Here is a 12,494-nt window from a genome sequence, read left to right as displayed (position 1 = left end):
CTAAAAGAGTTGTACGCTTCGGGACTATCATAAAATTCACCTTGAGGCGTTAGAATAAACGCTAAGAATGGAACATTGGCGACGGAAGGCAAAATCAGCTTGTGGCCCTGTTAAGCTAATAGATAGGCCACGTGTTGAAACAAACCATACCTTTTTTTTTTTTCAACTTCTGCTACTGAATGTTGATAATGACCGAAGCACATGTATGGCTTTCGAATACACATATTACCATCATGTATAGGCATAGAAGCTACTGAGCTCTATGTGCCGAGAACGTGGGCCAAGTACCTATCCCCACCCATTGTAATTCAGCTTTAATTTTATGGCTGGCTGATGTTTCGTGTTGCGAGATCAGGAGCAGTCAACACTTCACTAACTATTGAGCGATCTTGGCAAGAAAGCGATCTCTGAAAGCCTCGCTGATGGTGATTTATATACTTATTTATTTATAGATTTACTTGTATATTTATTTATAGATTTTATGGCAAGATTAGCACGTCCTGCGCCTAATAAATTGATTGGCCGCTATAGTATCTTTTACTTTCAGAGCGGTACAATCCATCTTGTTTGCAGAGAGTTCTGTAATTATAAGAAGCTTAGAGTTTTCCGTTGACTTTCACTGGACTAATTCTTCAGCGAATTTTTGCAAATCAGTTACACGCAGTGCGGCTGCAGTCAGCGCTTGTGATTGCAACTTCTGCACCTATCGCGGAGAGCGTCTAGAAAAGTCCTTGCTGCGCGGCGCTGCGGCGTTCTTGGCAACGTGCTGCAGACACTGGCGGCGCGGTCGCGTTGGCTGCCACGTGACCGCTGGGGGCCGGGCACATGGCGATCGTGTGACTCGGTGACGTCACTGCCACCGGCACGTGTGCCAAGGCGTGGAAACAAGTGACTGTTCAGTAGCTCGCGCAGCGCAGCAGTGTTCCTTCTTGGTGGTTGGCGTTATGCAATTGTACCTGTCAAAAGAAGGTTTCAGCAGTTTGTTCGTCGTAAACAGCAGCATATTTCTTGCCACAGCATCAGTTGCCTACATCTGCTACTAGTCCCATGTCAAGGAAATCATTTGATCCACTATGGAGACGCACGGTTACTGGGATGAAACATCAGCGTCTTCTCAACATCTGAAATTTGAAACGTGAGTGCCAACTTCCTATGTTTATTTATTGCGCAGTTAACATTCAGCGCATTGACAAAGCTCTTGCGAGTAGCTCTGTCAGTGACACGCGCGACGAATCCTTGTTCGTGCACGTGTGTCACATCTTTCGGTCGCACTGTACCTAGTCACGTTTTCCGCAACGTGCTACGCAACGGCTGAAAGTTGTGTCGGTGCAACAATGTTTCTGCGCATTGCAAGTAGTTCTTTTGCATAGTGCTAAGCTAAAATTGTAGTAGTTTTATTAAATTATTTGCCTAAATGATATGAATGCTTATGAGGAAGGTCAAGTTTGGTTTATTTTGTGGGAAGTAAGTGCGAAGTCAGTGTCAGGTGTGCCACCTGTGAATAGAAAAAAGTGCTGAATACATGAACATTCAACTGTAAAGCCAAAAGATTAGTTAAGCTACCGTATTCTGCATATAATCTATTGTACTAAATTGTTAGTTTATTTCTCCTTTTTTTTTTGCTGTACTGTTACGTCCCCTAATTACATAAGATTGACATCGGATATGGTTCAAATGGCTCTGAGCACTATGGGACTTAACTACTGAGGTCATCAGTCCCCTAGAACTTAGAACTACTTAAACCTAACTAACCTAAGGACATCACACACATCCATGCCCGAGGCAGGATTCGAACCTGCGACCGTAGCGGTCACGCGGTTCCAAACTGGCGCGCTTAGAACCGCACGGTCACACCGGCCGGCGACATCGGGTACCTTATTTCAATTAAAATAGAGGATATTTTGTTGTTCATCATGTAAATCTTGTCTGACGTGCAGCGGATGGATTTGATTCTTGGCGGATAAGAGGAAGGGGAGGAAGAAGGTTATGTGGTAACGTTTCCGCGATAAAAACTATGACAGTTGTTTCGATTATATACTTTTGTATTCGGGTATATTTGCAACGCATCAGTTATTGATTTGATTAGTACATGTAGAACGTGACGTCAGAATCACGCCCCGATTCGGTTTTTATCATCACGTGAGGGTTTCGCCGCATCGTTCACGTGATAGGGGAATGGAACAAGGTTGTAGGAAGGTCGCATGCCAATAGCGAACGAATTTTTGAAGCGTTTGTGACCGACAGATGTCAGAGGCGTGCTCCTTTTTCAGCTGTGAATAGAATATGTTTGTAGAAAAACTGGAATTTGCAATTTCTGACACGATATGATTGCGAACTCTCTCGTACTGTTTTTGAAGCGTTTGTGACCGACAGATGTCAGAGGCGTGCTCCTTTTTCAGCTGTGAATAGAATATGTTTGTAGAAAAACTGGAATTTGCAATTTCTGACACGATATGATTGCGAACTCTCTCGTACTGTTAAAAAAAATGAAAACTGAAGCAAAACAGTATAATAGCTGTTACTTGGCTTTTTAAAACTACTTTTGTTTTTCCGACGTCGAGAAATCATAGACTGATGCCAAGGTTTACTCGCTTTTATGTACATTTCGTTAAAAATTCTGCAGAAACAGTTAGCCCTATTGGTAAACGCACTTCATTGATATGTTTTTCCTTTGTTCTAGTTCTCGCAATTTGAAGCTGGTGTTTGTTAGTTAATCCTCATGAAGCTTGACCTTTACTGTTGATACTGGTCACGTGCCGAGACCTTGACTAGTGCGTGAGGGAACTGCTGAAACTAGAGCAGACACCCCCCCGTAACTTTGTTACCCACATTTGCTTTCAGTTCTGTCGACCATTTTTCGTCACTTTAAAATCTGATGGTAACAGGGGTTTCACCATTTTTTTATTATCGCTCACAAATCTTCATATTATGAATACAAATTAAATGTTGTATCGCCCACAGCTTGCTCGGAAAATTTTAGCCGATTTTGGTAATGTTAAGTGCTGTTACAACATTGCTTCTCGGTTGTGCGTTCTACATTCTAAACAAACATCGGTAGTTCTTGCGTGCAAAAAAGTGTGCTGCGAAAACATTTCAAAACGGTAAAGTCATACTTTCTGTATTTCTAATTGGCTTGGCATTTGCTTTACGGATCTTTACTTCTTGCCTATGTTTCCCCTACGGTTTTTTTTTTCCTTCCTGTAGTACGTCATTCATCAAGTTAGCCGAAATGCTATAGTTTATATTTTCATGCGAGAGAATGTACACAAAATTGTATATTTCGCAAAAATTATGGGTCATTTACTGGACGTGACTTCAGCTATGAGTTTGTTGCAGATCACAGGGGAAAATTTTGTTCCCAGAGAATACTTGCTCGATATTGATTAACTGCCACTTCAGTAAGGCTATATATTTCAAACTTGTACCGTACTTCTTGTAAATCATATCTCTTTCAAGCTAGTTACTTCATTGGCACAATATTACTGTCAGAAACGAATGGTAAACACGACACGGTTGAGTGAATATTTATGTGGATCCTTATGTATGAAAACAACCATGTCAAAGGTGTTAGTAAAGCTCATTTTCGTTCCTGTGTTATAATTTCTGGCTTACGGTGATTTTAACTTTTGAAATGAGCTGCATCTTTGAGATGTCAAAGAGCTCATTTCTTACTGACAAATGTGGTACGTAATTTGCTTTGAAGTCAGGGATCTAGGTACCATTTAAGTGGTGGTGATTTATCCTGTATTCGGACTACGTGCCCAGTGATGTGAAGAATGCAATAGATGATAAGACTAATTTGAAACACAAACTGAAATCATATCTGCTTGACAACCCATGTTATTCCATATAAGAATTCCTGAATATGTAGCACTGTAAAGTGTGTGTATGTGTGAAAAAAATAAACATGTCTTGAGATCGATCTAAAAGATACGTGATCAGATATTATCATATTTTTTACTGAGTAAGTGCTTTACATCTGTTGATTTACGGACTGACGTGTTCCACATCAAAGGCAAAGAAGCAAACAACTAGCTACGAGTGGTAGGCGCACTGGTCACGTGTTGCATAAAAAGCAATCTTTCACCGATAACACACAAGGGGAACCTTATAAACTAGCTAACCTTATAAACTAGCTGTAAATCTGCCTGCGTTGTCTGGATCTTCCTCCGGAGGAATCATTTATCTCCACAACAGCCAAATCGAGACTTGAAGACATGAATTTCGCTTGTGGAAGGTCAAATTTTTTTATCATGATCGATTTGTTTTATGAGTTGAACTGCTGGTAAAATGTATTAAGGAATCTACATCAACATGAATACTCTGAAATCACACTTACGTGCCTGGCAGAGAATTCATCGAACCACCTTCACAATAATTCTCTATTATTCCAATCTCGAAGAGCGCGCGGAGAAACGAACACTTACAGCTTTCCGTGCTAGCTCTGATTTCCCTTATTTTATTGTGATGATCGTTTCTCCCTATGTAGATCGACGTCAACAAAATATTTTCGCTGTCGGAGGCGGAAGTGGTGATTGAAATTTCGTGAGAAGATTCTGTCGCAACGAAAAATGGTGTCCACCCCAAACCCTGTATCATGTCAGTAATAGGCTCATCCCTATTTGGGGATAATACAAAACGCGCTGGTCTTCTTTGAGCTTTCTCGATGTACTCTGTTAATCCTATCTGGTAAGGATCCTCGACCGAGCAGCAGTACTCCAAAAGAGGGCTGTCAAGCGTAGTGTAGGCAGTCTCTTGAGTAGATATGTTGCATTTTCTAAGTGTTATGCTAATAAAACGCAGTCTTTGGTTTACCTTACATTTTCTGTGTGTTCTTCCCAGTCAGTCTAAGTTGTTCGTAAATTTAATTCCAAGGTATTTAGTTGAATTTGCGGCCTTTAGGTTTGATTGTTTTTTAGTGTAAAGGAAGTTCAACGGATTCCTTTTAGGGGTACATTGCCAATTTTCGCATCAAACAGATATCTTTTCTAAATCGTTTTGTAGTTTGTTTTGATCTTCTGATGACTTTACTAGACGATAAACGACAGCATCGTCTGCAAACAACCTAAGACGGCTGCTCAGATTGTCTCCTAAATCAGCAGAGGGCCTAAAACATTACCTTGGGGAACGCCAGAAATCACTTCTGCTTCACTCGATTACTGTTCGTCAATTAAAGTAAAACTGTGACTTCCCTGACAGGAAATCACGAATCCAGTCACGTAATTGAGACGATATTCCATAAGCACGTTTTGACAACAAGCCGCTTGTGTGGTACTGTGTCAAAAACCTCCTGGAAATCAAGAAATACGGAATCAATTTGAAATCTATTTTCAGTAGCACTCAACACTTTGTGTGAGTAAAGAGCTAGTTGTGTTTCACAAGAACGATGTTTTCTAAATCCGTGTTGACTGTGTGCCAATAGACCGTTCTCTTGAAGGTAATTAATAATGTTCGAACACAATATATGTTAGAAAATCCTGCTTCATATCGACGTTAACGATATGGGCCTGTAATTTAGTGGATTACTCCTATTGTCTTTCTTGAATATTGGTGTGACCTGTGCAACGTCCCATTCTGTGGACACTGATCTTTCGCCGAGCGAGCGGTTGTGTACGATTGTTAAGTATGGAGCTATTACTTGAGCATACTCTGAAAGGAACCTAATTGGTATAAAATCTGAACCGGAAGACTTGCTTTTATGAAGTGATTAAAGTTGCTTCACTAGTCCGAGGATATCTCCTTCTAAGTTACTTATGTTGGCAGGTGTTCTTGATTCGAATTCTACAATATTTACTTCGTCGTCTTTGGTGAAGGAATGTCGGAAGGCTGTTTTTAGTAACTGTTTGGCAGCACTGTCGTCGAAAGTATTTTCATTGCCATCGTGCAGAGAAGGCATGATTGTGTCTTGCTGCTAGGATACCTAGCATACTACCAGAATCTGTTGTAAATATCCTGCCAGGTTTCGAAACAAAGTTTCGTTGTGGAAACTGTTATAAGCATATCGTAGTGAAGTCCTCACTAAATTTCGAGCTTCTGTAAAAGATCGCCAATCTTTTAGGTTTTGTGTTCGTTAAAATATGGTATGCTTTGTTCCTTGCTTCTGCGGCAGTGTTCTGCCCCGTTTTGTGTACCAAGAGGGATGAGCTCTGCCGGTTGTTAATTTATTCGGTTTTAAATCTGTCAATTACTGCCGATACTATTTCTTTGAATTCAAGCCACATCTGGTGTACACTTACACGTTAATTTGGAAGAAGTGGAGATTCTCTCACAGAAAGGCCTCAAGTGACTTCTTAGCTGCGTTTTTGAATATGTATATTTTTCATTAATTTTTGGAGGATTGGGGGTTGGAGTATTCAGCCTCGCTACGACAACACCGTGTTCACTAATCCCTGTATTCGTTTTGGTGCTCCTCAGGATTATTTGTTGCTAAGAGATCAAGTGTGTTTTCACAGCCGTTTACTGTTTGCGTGGGCTCATGAACTAACTGCTACAAATAATTTTCAAAGAATGTGTTTAACACAATTTCGGATGATATTTTGTGTACCCTCGGGTTTCAACATGCATTATCGCCAACATATCGAGTGTAAATTAAAGTCACCATCAGCTGCAATTGTATGAGTCAGATGCATGTTTAAATTAAGCACAAGTTTTCTTTGAACCTTTCAGCAATTGTATCATCTGAGTTGGGGGTTCGTCAAAAGGATCCAGTTTATTATTGTATTCAGGTCGCCAAGAAAGACCTCTACACATACTAACTCACAGGAACTACTTCAGTTTCGTTAGAGGATAAATTACTTCTAACAGCAACAAACACGCCGCCGCCAACTGTGTTTAACCTATTTTTTCTGAACACCGTTAGGTTATCGGTCCTGTCAACTATGCTGCAAATGGTGAGCTCTGCAGGCATCTTGCAAGCAAGACTGGCAGCATTTACCACTTCTGTTAGCCACTCGAAACCATAGAGAATCTCTTCCGATCCAAAGCGACACACATTATTGGTACTGATGTGAGCAATCAGCTGCAGATGGCTGCACCCTGGCTCTTTGTTGCATGTGGAAGGACCCGTTCTATATCTGGAATGGGTCCACCCAGTATGCACACAGAGTGCACATTGGCTTTCTTCCCCTCCTTGGCACACTGGACGCGCATTTGGGGCGATGACAGTTCAAACCCACATATGGCCATCCTGATTTAGATTTTCCATGATTTCCCAAAATTGCTTCAGGCAAATGCTGGCATGGTTCCTTTGAAAGGGCACAACTGGCTTCCTTTCCCATCCTTCCCTAATCCGATGGGACCGATGACCTCGCTGTGTGGTCCCCTCCCTGGAATCAACCAACACTCCTTGGCAGCTATGTCCCTAAGTGGCCCCATAACGCGTCTAACATTGGAACTCCACCTACCAATAATCCCACACTCTGTGATTGCCTCGACCTTGCAGGCTGAGAGCTTCCCTCTGAAACATGACAAGTGACTGCATCTGGCTGAGACACAGTGTCAGCCACAGGCAGCACCCTGAAACCTGTTTGTCGACTAACTGTGGAGGCTGTAACGTATGGCCCCCTGGAAAGTATTTCGCTGCCTGCCACGACCCGAGGTGACTTCCCACTTGACCACGAGTAGGGGTCAACTTCAGTGCAAGAAGTAACTGGACTTGTGCGAGCTGATCGGCAGACACATATGTGCTGGACATCCGTTGTGTCTCCACTGCCGGCCCACAAGAGTGATGCCCACCCACCGCAGCCTCAAGCTGTGTAACTGAAGCCATCACAGCCTGGAGCTAAGAATGGAGTGTCACAAACTCGGCTCGTCTCAGCACACAGCAATAACAGTCCCAGACCATGGAAAACTACACTACACAAACAGGAACAATCGACATGTGCTACGGAACTCTACTGTGGACATGGAGGAAAATGCGCAACTGTGTCTAATAAATCAGATTAACGCTCAGAGATTCAGAAACTGAACTATCAAAGCTCTCAGCTGAGGTTAAATAATTGGCACGTGATTAGGTACTTGTAATATATCAGAAAATCAGGTTACTTTCCGACGCAAACAAAAACGTGAGAGCTGTATCTCTTAAACATTAAGTTAACACGCAGAAACTCAAGAAACTAAACTACCAAAGTATACAGCTGAGACTACACAATTCGTTCCTGCTAAGGAACGCATAAAATGTCCCAAAATGGGTTACTTCCCTGTCGCTGCTGTGCCTCGGCTGGCTGCTGCTGCCTAACTATGGATTATGACGTGCTTCCTCTGTTTGTTGCATTTCCTTTGCAGTTCTGGATAAGCCTGCGCGATAGTGTCGGCGTTTGAAAATAATGTGGGCACTCATTCTAAGCGATTTCCGAGGGGCAGCCACTGGAAGGAGAACATGTGCACACATTCTCCTTGTGTAGTAAATGGTTCAAATGGCTCTGAGCACTATGGGACTTAACATCTGAGGTCATCAGTTACGCTAGAACTTAGAACTACTTAAACCTAACTAACCTAAGGACATCACATACATCCATGCCCGAGGCAGGATTCGAACCTGCGACTGTAGTGGTCGCGTGGTTCCAGACTGAAGCGCCTAGAACCGCTCGGCCACATCAGCCGGCCCTTGTGTAGTAGTGACGTCATAGTGCTCCACCAGCGTTATGTGACGCCTTCAGGACTGCGCAGCATCCATCAAAACTGACGTCAGATGAAACGCGAGCTAAGAAGTGTGGGTGTGTTTCTGGCTGCAAAACTAGCCTGTAATTGTATAGACGACAGATGATAGGCCAAAAAAGGGCCATTCACTAACTCCTCTTCAGACTCTTCTTCAAAAACTGAGAGAAACTACACTAATAACTATTATTATTATTATTATTATTTCTCCATACAGATACGACACTTCACCGGCTATTATCTGTGGAGACTTGCAGACTTTTTTATTTGACTGGGAACCAGCATTTCGTCTCCTGCGACGCTTTTGTCTCCTGCGACTTAGAAATTTCGTAATTGGTTAGAAGGAATATTGGAGTTCAGCGTCCCATCGACGTTTTTGTCGTTAAAGAAGTAGGGCTATGTACATGTTGTATATTACTGTCATAGCGGACTACGTTAATAGTAATCTGAACCTTTTTGCAGATTATCCAGTAATCTGATGACATACTTCACTAGAATGAAGCACTTCGCAAAACTCGAAAATGTAGTACCCTGTGAACACAATATCCGTGAGTCAGTTAATGGGGATATGAAATAAAATAGGCTTAATCGTAGGTAAATCAGTTGGCAGACTTCGGTTCATTGGCAGGAAAACAGCTGTCCGTCATAAAAATGGAGACAACTTACAAAACAATCGTGCAGGCGAGCCTACACCATCACTCAACACTATGGATTCCATAAGAAACAAAATTAACTGGGTACTTTGAACCTATACAAAGAAGAGCGACAACAGTGATCACAGATTTGTGTGACTCAGCCGATGAAAAACGGGAACTGGAAGACGCTTGAAGTCAGACATAAACTACCCATTACAAACCTACACAAAATTGCAAGAACCAGTCTTAAGGAATCAGCATCCAACGTATCGTTTCCATAGGGATCATGGAGCAAGATTAGACTAATTATAGCATGCACAGAGGTAAAAGCACAGTCATTCTTCTTGCACTCCGTAAGCGGATTAGATTGGAGCAAACCCTAATTTGTAGTACAATGGCAAATTCCCTCGGCCATGAGTATCGCAGTGGTTCTTAGAGAATGGATGCAGATTTAGAGTGGAAGGGTGAGGAAGGACATTGCTTGTTGCTGTAAGGCAGCGTAACGACGTTTGCCGAATGTGATTAAGGGGAAGCATGGAATATCAAAATCTGTATGGCCAGACTATTGATGGCCTGTACCACTGCCTTCCCAAATCCGAGTCTAGTGTTGTAACGACAGCATCACTTTATTCCGTATAACAGGCTCGAGGCAGATACCGGAAGTTATAATACTGAGCATGGACTTTATTTTCACAGAGCTGCACTTGTATATGGACAAACCGAGGAGCTTAAATTGAGTATTCCACATATGACTGATGTAAAACGCCTCTCATTTTTATACGTTTCCTAGTCTCTGCATTCTTCGCTAAGTAGTCTTGTAACGTACCCGTTTCAGCTGCGTTACTCATGGTGCTTGCATTCATCTTGAGTTTGTCTGAGTCATTTAATGTGATCGCATTTCGTTTTTTCTGGTTGAACAGACGAAGAAGCACTGGTTATCTCAGTACCTGTCCAAAGATGTAAATGAACTCGTAGCTTCTTCCCCCTACTGAAAATATGTGAAGAATAGTAAAATGTCTCTCTCAACTTGCTTATATAAAAATCGTCAAGGATAATTTTCCCAGGAAATTCTGCAGTCAACTGATGTTTATGTTATCATCATGTGATTATACTGTCATTTTTGTTTTCTTTATTTAACATTCTATTAACATGATGATCGTTGGGGACACTTTTATCTCTGGTGTCCAAGAGTGAGGCCGCAATCTGTTGTTAATTCACTTCGGCCTTCACCTAATATTCTCCGAAGTCACAGGAAGGCAAATCTTGTGCCTTGGCGAGCAATTGAGTCCAGCTCTTCACAAATGTGCTGTCATTGCTGTAACATCTGCACGCCCCTTTGAAGTGGTGATTTTACCTGTAAACATCACAGTTGAAGTTTTTCGCGTCATACCTCGATCGGTTGTGTTACCCTCTCCGCATCCCGTCTTAGCAACTGCAAAATACACTACAGGCCATTAAAATTGCTGCACCAAGAAGAAATGCAGATGATAAAAGGTATTCATTGGACAAATATATTGTACTAGAACAGACTTGTGATTACATTTTCATGCAATTTGGTGCATAGACCCTGAAAAATCAGTACCCAGAAAAACCACATCTGGCCGTAATAACGGCCTTGATACGCCTGATCATTGAGTCAACCAGAGCTTGGATGGCGTGTACAGGTACAGCTGCCCATGCAGCTTCAACACGATACCACAGTTCATCAAGAGTAGTGGCTGGCGTATTGTGACGAGCCAGTTGCTCGGTCACCATTGACCAGACGTTTTCAATTGGTGAGAGATCTGGTGAATGTTCTGGCCAGGCAGCAGTCGAACATTTTCTGTATCCAGAAAGGCCCGTACAGGACCTGCAACATACGGTCGTGCATTATCCTGCTGAAATGTAGGGTTTCGCAGGGATCGAATGAAGGGTAGAGCCACGGGTCGTAACACATCGGAAATGTAACGTCCACTGTTCAAAGTGCTGTCAATGCGAGCAAGAGGTGACCGAGACGTGTAACCAATGGCACCCCATACCATCACCCATCATCAGTAATGTATCTCTTACCCTATTTTTAAAATGCCGTTTGATTGTGGCACATAGCATTTTTGTAGCTTTGTACTCACGTCATCGTTTGATGTGTATGTAATATAGGATCCAAAAAGTAGTTCAGCTTACTTTATTTCTGTGACTATTTTGCCTTTAAGTCTTTCACATCCTCCAAATGTCATTACTTTTCAGAGCACAAGCGAACGAAAGATTACCTGTCTTCTTTCCGCCAGCAGTGCTCGGTGTATCGCCCTATAATCTACCCTCCATCTTTCGCTTCTTGTCCCTCTCCCGCCACTTACCCCTCCGCTTTCAAATTTATTTACAATGATCACCCCTGTGCTAGGCGAAGGGCCGTGGGGGGGGGGGGGGGGGGGCGTCACAGGTCACAGGAAACTCATAGATAGAGAGGGTGAGAAAACGATGCACATTTTTTTACAAAATAATGCTGAAAGACGTTGAAAAACAAGAGTTTATTAACCATCAAACATACTTATTTTTCTAATCATTCCATGCTGCCTCCAACTGTTAATTTTTACTTTTAGTATTGTTAAACAATTTCGGCCATATACCCTTTTCATTATAAAAAGAATATATATCTTCAGTACACTGATCTTTAAGCTAAAGTAATGACTAAACAATATAAATTACACTAGATGAACTAATTTTCTAGATAAATTTGTTAGCTGTGTGATTATCCAAAATCTGCAATGACATATATTGTCAATTCAGTCGGAGGTGTTGTTACAGGGAACTTAGCTCCATGTACACAACATATTTACAGTGATGATGATGTTTGGTTTGTGGGGCGCTCAACTGTGCAATTTTTTCACAGTCCAATTTTATACACAGTCCGATCTAGCTACTGTCACGAATGATGATGATGGTGATGAAATGATGAGGACAACACAAACACCCAGTCCCCGGAAAGAGAAAATCCCTATCCCGGCCGGGAATCGAACCCGGGACACCGTGATCCAGAGGCAGCAACGGCTAGACCACGAGCTGCGGACATATTTATAATAATGACACACACACGCATTGCGGGTACTTCATATACATCTAATAGCGTGGATACAGGGCAAGTAGCAACTTTAATGGCATTGCAGCTCTACCACTTACAATAAAATACACTGACAGAAATAAAATCGGAACACGAAGAAGGAGTTGTAC

The 12,494-nt window shown here is 42.1% G+C and overlaps 1 protein-coding gene across 2 annotated transcripts in view; it reads left to right on the top strand.

Moving 5' to 3' along the window:
• Nucleotides 1-884: 884 nt before the first annotated feature.
• The window catches only part of LOC126477645 (transcription factor cwo), a 176,622-nt gene continuing 165,012 nt past the window's right edge, over nucleotides 885-12,494 (top strand). For both annotated transcript variants that reach the window (XM_050103635.1, XM_050103634.1), the window contains exon 1: nucleotides 885-1,135. In XM_050103635.1, coding sequence (XP_049959592.1) covers nucleotides 1,074-1,135 — 62 coding nt within the window. In that variant the 5' untranslated portion in view covers nucleotides 885-1,073. The remainder of the gene's footprint in view (nucleotides 1,136-12,494) is intronic.

Source organism: Schistocerca serialis, chromosome 1, assembly GCF_023864345.2.
Source record: "Schistocerca serialis cubense isolate TAMUIC-IGC-003099 chromosome 1, iqSchSeri2.2, whole genome shotgun sequence".
Taxonomy (NCBI): Eukaryota; Metazoa; Arthropoda; class Insecta; order Orthoptera; family Acrididae; genus Schistocerca; species Schistocerca serialis.
The sequence above is the reverse complement of the archived record's forward strand: the minus strand, read 5'-3'. Positions and strand labels throughout refer to the sequence as shown.